This window comes from Mesitornis unicolor, unplaced genomic scaffold, assembly GCF_000695765.1.
Source record: "Mesitornis unicolor isolate BGI_N332 unplaced genomic scaffold, ASM69576v1 scaffold25809, whole genome shotgun sequence".
NCBI lineage: Eukaryota > Metazoa > Chordata > Aves > Mesitornithiformes > Mesitornithidae > Mesitornis > Mesitornis unicolor.
Genome location: NW_010205709.1, coordinates 8,411 through 17,943, shown reverse-complemented (window position 1 = coordinate 17,943; position 9,533 = coordinate 8,411). Strand labels below are relative to the sequence as shown.

The 9,533-nt window shown below is 41.2% G+C and overlaps 1 protein-coding gene across 1 annotated transcript; it reads left to right on the top strand.

Moving 5' to 3' along the window:
* Positions 1–641: 641 nt before the first annotated feature.
* On the top strand, positions 642–6,910 carry LOC104546180 (nesprin-3-like; the record flags this gene model as incomplete). The annotated part of the gene is made up of 9 exons (XM_010191506.1): positions 642–789; positions 1,565–1,747; positions 1,965–2,108; positions 3,055–3,189; positions 4,145–4,306; positions 5,015–5,178; positions 5,939–6,065; positions 6,240–6,395; positions 6,761–6,910. Coding segments are annotated over 9 exons (1,369 nt in total), but the record flags the coding sequence as incomplete, so codon positions are not given.
* Between the last annotated feature and the right edge of the window lie 2,623 nt (positions 6,911–9,533).

The following is a 9,533-nucleotide window of genomic DNA, read 5'->3' as shown; positions in this document are numbered from 1 at the left end:
ATATATATACACACACACACACACATATAGCTGTGCATGTATGCGTATACATAGATATAAATACAAAGCTTTTATCAGAATCACATATATGTTAATATAAATACAAGCAGTTCTGCAAAATTTTTAAAATTTGTATGTGAAAAAACATGTATTTTCCTCTTTTTATAGGTAACACTGATTAAAGATGTCTTAATGTAATTTTTTTAAAGGAACAAAGACTCAGTAATATGTAAAACAATAGAGGCGACTGCAGTTAAATGCGAGACGCTCTCGGCTTGTTCCTCCCCTCAGTCAGTGAGACTGCTCCAATAATATGATTTGTTAAATCATGCTGATGATAGCAGCCAAGAAAGATCGCATACGAGAGCAGACTGCTGCCTGCTAGAAAGTAATTCCTGGTACGCAGTTGCGCAAGAGACAAATGTGTCTTACGGCATCTAAATAAAGTTTTGTCGGGTGTCTCTGAGTGACAGAGCAGCTGTCAGTGCAAACAGCGGGCTCAGACAGTGAAAACGATGGAGGTCTTTGTGTTGGATGCAGTTTTCACATGAGTGTTGTGTTAATTCATGCCTTGATGAATAGGATGTTCGGACTTGGATTTCTTCATAATCCTTCTCTCGGCTGTCGCTTTATCCTCGCAGTGTGAGAGGCAAGACATCTAAAATGAGCACTGATACAGGAACTCAGCTGAGAACACTCTTCCAAAATCCCCTGCAAGATTTTGAACAGTGGAAGCCGTTGGTCCAGATGCTCCTGGAGACTCCAGAGCCAGCGCTGGCTCACATTGAGGTAGCAAACCTGTTCCTGAGCTCAGACACTGATGCTTGGTGTGTGTTTGCCCAAGCTGTGCCAGCAGCTGCCTGCATACGGCTGCTGGATGGCAGCAGCTGGAAGGGCCTTTCCAGTATGAGGGGAACCCCCCAGTATGGAGGTCAATACTTGGCTCTAGCTGTACTGGAATGTCTTAATTTCTGCCCTCCATTTGGTTAACTGCAGCTGCCAACTGAATAGGCTGAATTAAAGTACTAGATGTATTTAACAACGATGGTAATATTATTTAGCATTAGCCCAAATCTCCCTGGACGGGAAGTCTGTGGACTCTGCTAAGAAATGTGTAGCAATATAGCTGTGGGATTAAAATGCATGATTTCTGCACGTGCAGGTGTGTTTGTTACTTTGTCATCCTTGTGATCTCCAGAATAAATGTGTCTGTGTACAGGGATGGAGTTTATCCTCAGGATGAGCATTCAAGCTGTCCTTTCTGTTGGTTGTTTAGGCCTCTCCTCTGCACAGACAACTCTTTCCATAGCACAGCTTTCCTCTATTTCTGTTCACAAAATGGATGCAGCCCTGGTGCTTCTAACATTATCAGGAAGACTTTTCCTTTAACTGGGCACTGTCCAGGTACCTTCTGTTACCCCTTGTCGGCCCAGCATGCTGTTTTTACCTGACTTTGTCATACTGCTTTGGTTGTGTGACTTGTGTGAGAATATTCTTATGGTTATGTATTTTTTTATTTTAATTTTTTTTGTATGATTTCACTGGAAGAATTTTTCTCCTTTAGGCCGCTCTTGCTGAAAGCTCCCAGTTCAAAGAGAAGTTGATGACGTTACAGCTGAAGAAAGATTTGCTCAACAATATCCTTGGGGAAGAAAATGCAAAGTCTTTCCTGCAAGAAGTAGCTGAAGCTTCAAAGGAGAGAGAAGTTCTACACAAAAGTCTGCTGCAAAGCAAGAGCAAACTCCAGGTGAGCACCAAAGCCCAGATAAAGTCTTTGCCTGTGACAATGGCTACTCTTTTACTAAGCCAATTTTATAGACACAAACTTAGTGCTAACCAGCTGTGCCCAATCCCTTTTTGTAGCTCGGTATTTGTTCTGAGTATGAAATGGACATTGACAAAAGATGATGCCCAGGGATGTATGTCGTATGCTGGACTTTTTGTCTTTGTTTTTCTCCCTCTAGAATTTGATATCGCAACATAAGGACTTTGATGCTGGTTTCGCACCTTTGCAGAAGAAATTATCTGCCATCCAAGCCAAATTAGATCTAGAGAAAGAACCACGGCCTGACCTCTTGGGTAAAAAGACACAGCTCCAGAGACTCCAGGTATGTTACACTAATGTTTGACTGGCATATCATCAGCTAATTGTGGTCCTGTTTGTTCATATTTTATTAGCATTAGGAATTCAGTACCTTGTCCCCTTAGTTGTTTGTGTGTTAGATAATTTCATTGGGTCCAGTTCATAGCATGGAACAGATGAAACTGAAGCAATGCAGATGAAGAAATGGCATTCTGGGCTTCAGGGAAGGAGCAAGCAGCTGGAAGCTGTCAGTACCACAACTTCTTGTGCTAGTTTTATTTTATTTATTAAAGAAAATGTATCCTGATACTACCAGCTGGGAGTGAGACTGCACAGTTTAACCTGAACCACTGTAACTCCCTCCAAAAGCAGAGAGGTCCCATTTTCCCACATCCTTTCACATCCACCCTTTCTGCTCTTCACTTTGTCACAGCTTTGACACGTGTCGGATTTACTTTGTCACAGGCTGATTGAGCTGGCTAAGATAAAAAAATAATCAACAGAAAAATACAGTGATCATTTTCTGTTAGTGTTTTGAACTGATTCAGCAAGGGGTCCAACATGCAGTAGAATCTGGGTTTGGAGAGAGAAGAGCAGGAGAGGAAAAGAGAGGGGATGCAACTTTTCCTTTTGGCCATGGTGAGCTGCGGTGATTCAGCTGTGTCGTGCCCCTTCACCCCGGGTGACCACAGGGGTGTTACTTTGCAGTACATAGCTGACTGTACTATGTCTCCTCTGCAGTGTCTCAGCAACTTGACTTCACTGTTATCAACTGGTAACGTGTAAGAACATCCAACCATTTCTTTCATAAACATTTCCTTCTAGACAAAGAAAACCAAACCCATTAATTTTCTTGATGACAGTGATTGTTCCTCACACTGTCAAATGAAGCTACCTTTAGTGTATGTTTTGTGGAGGGCCATGCCACATCTAGCACATTACCCGTATGGAATCTGCCTTTTCCTCTGCAGATGATCCAAGATGACTTGGCAGAGCTTGCGATTCAAATGGAAGAGGTGGAGAAGCTCATTCAGTCAAATACCACACACAGGCATGAAATGAACCAACTTTCATCTGACTCTCAAGCCCTGAAAAGATCACTGGAGGTAACAAGGAAGAGTTTTTAGTTGCCTGAGGAGTTGTCAGTTGCATCTATTTAAAAAATACATATATATTTAAATGTATGAGATTATATGATTTGAGTGACAGATATTTTCTATCAGGGGAGGAAGGCACTGAATACTTTTTGCTTTGATAACTCTTCCAGGATTCTCCAATTATCTGTAAGGTGATTTTCCTTTGGGATAGGATACCATCCAGACAGATTTTGTTTCTATATAGATTATTTCTGGAGTGGACCTGAGATTTCTGGCCCAAAATGCATTGCAGTTACATTATCATGGAGGTGCTTGGACTTGCTGACAAATTCCTGGACAGTGCTATAGTGCCAAACCAACTGTTTGGTTTTGTGTATCTTTGTGACCTAAAAGTTAATGAGAGAAAAGTGTTGCACTTGCATAAGTACTTGATTTCACCTGAGGCTTTTTGTAGCTTGTAATTTAGCTACAAAAGGATCTTTCAAAGCAGTCTCAGAAAGAAGAGCTTATAAAATGACCTTAGTTATGCAGGTCACCATAAAATTATGTGTTATCCTAATATGCACTGTGGAATTCTCATTTAAAGCTCAGTAATCCCATTTATTAGTGAACTGTACTTTTGCCAAAAAAGTCTGACCAGTCATTTCTGATTCAAGAAGTATAAGATGTATTTAATATTGACTGAAGTAGGAAAAACCCCATATTCTCTCTTCTTTTTCAGCTGAAAAGGGAGCTATTCTAGTGCTTAACGCCCCCCCATGTGGTTGAGTTCAGGCCTGCAGGAGCTTGTAGGTGTCTTCTATGCCACTGATGCTAAAGGATAAAGTTTTTTGTGTCTCATCAAAAGCTGGTTTTTTTCCTTCTCACCCATGAGATTCTCTGCTGGTAGTCATGGTATTAGATTCAGTAATGAAACTGCTTTTTTCCCTGTGTTTAGTTGCTGACATATTTTCATCATTTGTAGGCGATGATACAGGAGAGTGAAGAGCACGTTCAGAAGCATTGGGCATACAATGACAAACTGTCTGACCTCCAGCAGTGGATCACAGTAACCACAGAGAGGATTGGCTCCTACCAGGGTGCTGATGGAGACGAGAACACTGAGGGCAGGCTGGCAGACCTCGAGGTGAGAAAACATCTTAGCATAAGGTGTTAATTACTCACTTTGCAGCATTCAGACATTGAGGGCAGGGGTTTCTTGCAAGGGTTTCCAGGCTGGGAAGAGTAATGATGGTTTGTTCCTCCTGAGGTAACTTTTGGTTGCTGCGGCCTCACTGCTCTGCCTTGTACAGTGGGATGTGGAGCTTGGTAAAAGACAAGAACAGTGAGAAACAGCTAAAGAAATGTTGAGGTCGATAAAATATCATCAAAGTGGTTTTAAAAAGAGGTCATCCTGCCAGGGTGATCTCTGTTGACAATACCTACTTTTGCCTGTATGTATGCATTGAAAATTGAACATTGTTACCCTTATGCTGTGTTGAACTAAGGTGTTCCACAGCTGCTGGCTTTTCCCTGTGTAGCAGCATTTTGCATGCTAGATTCACACTGGCCGGTTACTTCAGCTGGCAGCTTTTGCAAACCAAGATGTCTCATGGGAAGGGAAGGCTACAGAAGGGATGCATGACAGCTTCTGCCCTTTAAGTTTTCCCATCAGCTCTTTGACCTATGTTGGCTCTTTGCAAGAATCCACAGCGTATTTTTTTTCCCGCTAGGTATGTTCTAGCTAGTGCCAACAGAACCAGCATAGTCCTGGACTGAGCATGGCCTTCAGTCTGACATAGCCTCTGCTTTACCCAGGATACCTAGAAGTAACTGTAAGGGCTGTACGTTTCAGAGATGGCTAGCTGAGTTTCCAGATAAGGAGATCCAGCTGCACCTTGTGGAAGCTCATGGCCAGCTGGTCATGGAGAATTCTTCCCCAGAGGAGACTGCCCACGTCCAGGCAGAGCTGGATCAGCTGAAGGAGTCGTGGAGATCGCTGAAGGAGATGGCAACTGGGTAAGTGCTCGTGTACATCTTCCTCGTGTTCCTTGAAGGTGATGCTCTTTACTGCTGTAGGACCTGGCTCACCCTTGTATGGCCAATCCGTATCAGAGGAAATAGGACACAGACTGGGTGGCTTCTGCTGTTGTGCCTCGCCTTCCTTTTCTCCTCATAGTCTAATCTGGAGATATCTCCAAGGAGGCTACGTCTGCACTGGGATTTGTGCCTTTTGCAAACATGCAGGAGTATAGACAGAGCTAAAATTTTCTCTTAGCCGGCAAATGTGGGCTTAATTTATTTTGCCCTCACTGTGCAGTGTCAAACTGCTGCTCATATTTGCTAGTCTGCATTAAAATTTAATACTGTGCTACATGTGTGAGTATATTCATACATAGTGTCAAAATAGGCATAAAAATAGACTGACTAAATTGAGGAAAGCTTGATTGTATTGCCTGCTGTTACCAGACTGAAGGCTATATTGTCAAGGTAGTGTTTGGGGGTTTTTTGGTCCCTCACTCCCCTGAATAAAAGAAAACAAAGCACTTGGAAAATTAGAACTAGAGGACTGGTGCTGCTTTGAGACACTCCAGTCTTGATCTTATTTTGTGAAAAAAACGTTGGAAATAACTTTAATAGTAATAGTGCTATTAATAGTGATGATAATAATAGAATAATAGTGCTGTTTCACTAGGATTGTCCCTTATAGCCCCAGCCAGAATGTGGATCATCATTAGAAGTTTCACTGCACTGATGTCTCTGGTTTTGTGTTTTCAAGTCTTCTCAAAAAGTGGCAGTTAAATAGACCAGTGGCTGATAAGAAGAAGAAAACAGCCTTTGTGGACAACAGATGGGTGCCTGGACGTGCCTTCTACCTTTTAGATGTAGATCCCAACCATAAGCAGGTGAGAGTGGGACTCTGTGTCTGCCTTTATACCAGCTTCACAAAAACAACATTTTTGGCTTCATTTGATGTTATGGGTTACAAAGTTGGAGATTCAGATCTTGCAATCAGGCCTTCAGAGAAACATCTGACTTAACAGTAAGGGCTTTTTTGTTCCTGTTGTTCCGCAACCTAGGAGAGGACAAGAGAAGTGCAAAATACAAGCAGCCACCTGAAGCTTCTGCGCAACTTTGAAGAGTGGTTACAAGGAGAAAACAGCAAACTGACCAAAATTCTTGCTGTGACTTCATCTTCCACAGAGGAAATTAAGGCACGCCAGAGCAAACTGGAGGTGAGTTTTCAGGGATTGAACATGGTGACAAAGATTACAGCTAGTGCAAATTTTTTCAGAATTAAAACCAAACAAACAAAACAAAAAATACCCCGCCACAACCAAACAACAGTAAAACCAACCAAAAAACCCACAAAACAAACAAAAAAAATCCCCAAAACAAAACAAGCCGTCAAACACTACACTCTCTGCCTTAGGAAACTCTAGAGTGAAGCTCAGGAATTTAGGACAAATATTTCACCCTTTATGCTAAGAAAGGTCTGCCAGAGTTGGAGTGGTAGAAGGGAATGTAGCTGTTGGACTGGGCATTTCCAGGGAGGCCTTCTTGAATTCAGAGTTGCTACTGACCTTGTCTTTGCCTGCAGGAGCTGCAGTCTCGTGTGCCTGATGGTCAGCATCTCTTTGAGGACCTTCTTCATCTTCATCCTGTCCTTGGGAACTCTGAAGATCTGGAAGACCTGCGTTACAGATGGATGCTCTACAAATCCAAACTGAAAGAGTCCATGAGTTCACCGGTAGGTGACAGCACTCAATTCACAGTTTTTGATCTTTGCCATTGCTCTTTCAGGTTGTGTTGTAGATTTTTGCCCTTTCTCCACACAACATTCTCGATTTAATAATTTTTAACAGTTCCTGCAGTAGGAATATATTCACTGTTTGTTATTTGTGCCTTCTGCTGTGAGACTGAGTGATCAGAACAGCCTTTGACTGAACTGACTTAGAAAGTAACTGTGCACAGTCAGATCTGGTCCTTTTTGAAACTGATTTGGAATTAAATTAAAAGGAAGTATTTTAATGCAAGAACCAAATGATTAAAGAAGTTACCGAGTTGTTATATATAAGACATGCTAAAGACACCAGAATTAATCTCCATATATACGATGTTCCAGGGCATGCTGAAGATATTTTCATGTGCTTAGCATAAACATACATAATTATTAAGATTTTTCTAGCTTAACTACTTGTGTTCATCTTCAAGATACCTTAATTGGAAGATTAGACTTAACAGGTGTGCATGTTGTACTTCCTATATGCAAGTGCTTTGGAAGGTATCTGAACTCAACATCTAAAATTTGAAGCATCTGAAAATTTTCTCTTTTGGGAAACCTTGTCTTCAAATCCAAATCACAGAATCACAGAATCACAGAACATTAGGGATTGGAAGGGACCTCAAAAGCTCATCCAGTCCAATCCCCTGCCGGAGCAGGAACACCCAGATGAGGTTACACAGGAAGGCGTCCAGGCGGGTTTTGAATGTCTGCAGAGAAGGAGACTCCACAACCTCTCTGGGCAGCCTGTTCCAGTGCTCTGTCACCCTCACTGAGAAGAAGTTTCTTCTCAAATTTAAGAGAGAATTGTGTTCCACCTTGTGCCCATTACCCCTTGTCCTATCATTGTTTGTCACCGAGAAGAGCCTGGCTCCATCCTCGTGACACTCACCCTTTAAATATTTATAAACATGAATGAGGTCTCCCCTCAGTCTCCTCTTCTGCAAACTAAAGAGACCCATCTTACTTAAAATACAAATTCTTGAAAGTGCATGGAAGGTAAGCATGGCCTCTGTTAATAAAGAACATATTTCTTAGAACTGGTTGCCTTTGATTGTAATGAGTTATGCTTCGTTGATACTCTTGTGTAAGCATAAATATGATCAATAGGTGTCAGTAAAGTCAAAGCTATTGCTGGGAGAACTGCTCATCTGATAGAAATGGTCAGGAACCTGAAAACGTTTCAGCTTTCTGCCTAATGCTAAAAAGCTCATGTTCATGCTTCTTTTTTTCCTTTCCTTTTCTTTTTTTTTTAATTCTAAACAGAGTCCTAAATTTGCAGAAGAACCAGCCAGATTCAGAAAGGTATGACAGTTTCCTATCACTAAACTAAAAAATGTTTGATCAGATATTTTTCAGATATTATTTTAAATTTAACTTTTCTAAAGGTTCTTGAGATTAATTTTGTTATTGAGAGCTTCGCTTAAAAAAAGAATTTTATTTCCCCCAGATTTTAAACAGAAAAATATCACAGTGGTTTTGCTCTTGAGCTATGCTTGCTTTAACTCTAGAAGCTAAATATCTGTCTCCTGGGAGAGTAGGGCAACTCAGATTTTATACATCTCATGCTATATGAACTTAATTCATTTTTCAAAAGAAACTAAGGAAGAGTTCAAAACTCTTTCTAAAGGATGTAAGGGCCAAGTGCCTAAAACAGGTTTGAAAATTCTTTCAACACTTCTGAAAAAATTGCTTTGGATCATTCAGCCCACCTTCTTTCTAATGCAGAAAACCAGGGAAAGTCAAGCTATTTGTCCAGTGTTATTAGACTAAATCCTTATTCTGAGCAGCAGAATTCCTTCTGTGAAGGATTTTCTTTTGGAAGTGATGACATAAGAAACAGAAGCGGTACAGGAGATGATAAGGAAACACTTAAAGAAAACAAAATGCAGCCAGTTTCTTATTAAACCCAAGAAGCATTTCTGATCCCATTTCCACGAAGTCAGCGAGTTTTTCTGTTGACCTGAGCAGTGTTGAGCTGAGTCTCTTCTCTCTGTCACGGTTTGCTTTCTTTATAGACACTGATAGCTTCTGCTTTGTGCTGTCCTCTCACTTTCCCTTTGTTTTTGGAAGGAATAGAAGAAGGTTTGATTTGCCCAACACAAAGTAGATTGGATGAATAATGTGCTGCAGGAGCATAATCACACACTCATCTTTAGCTAAATCAAACCCTTGATTTCTCCGGTTGCAACATCTCTGTAGAAGATGGGTGCAGTACAGTATGGCCAGAAATCAAGACTTCCTCATTCAGATCAGATACTCCTCTAGTACTCAGATGGGGAATAGCATCTCCAATATTTTTGCCCAGTGAAATGCTGACCAATTTTGGTAGTTTTCAGACATCCCCTGAATAGTTTTGGCCACAGTTCAGCCTTCCTGAAAACCCTCAAAGAGTTTCTGTTCTTGCTTGTCTGGCTCAGCAATAATTTTTCGGTACTGTTTGTCATACAGTAAGGTCACCAGATTTTTGCAGGCTGGAAAAACAATGTGACATTTTAATACTTGGTTTAGAGGCAGCCAAATATTTTGTACTGCTGCTTTTCCCTAGAAGAGGCGTAAAGGGATGGTCCAGAAGACAAATCAAGGAATT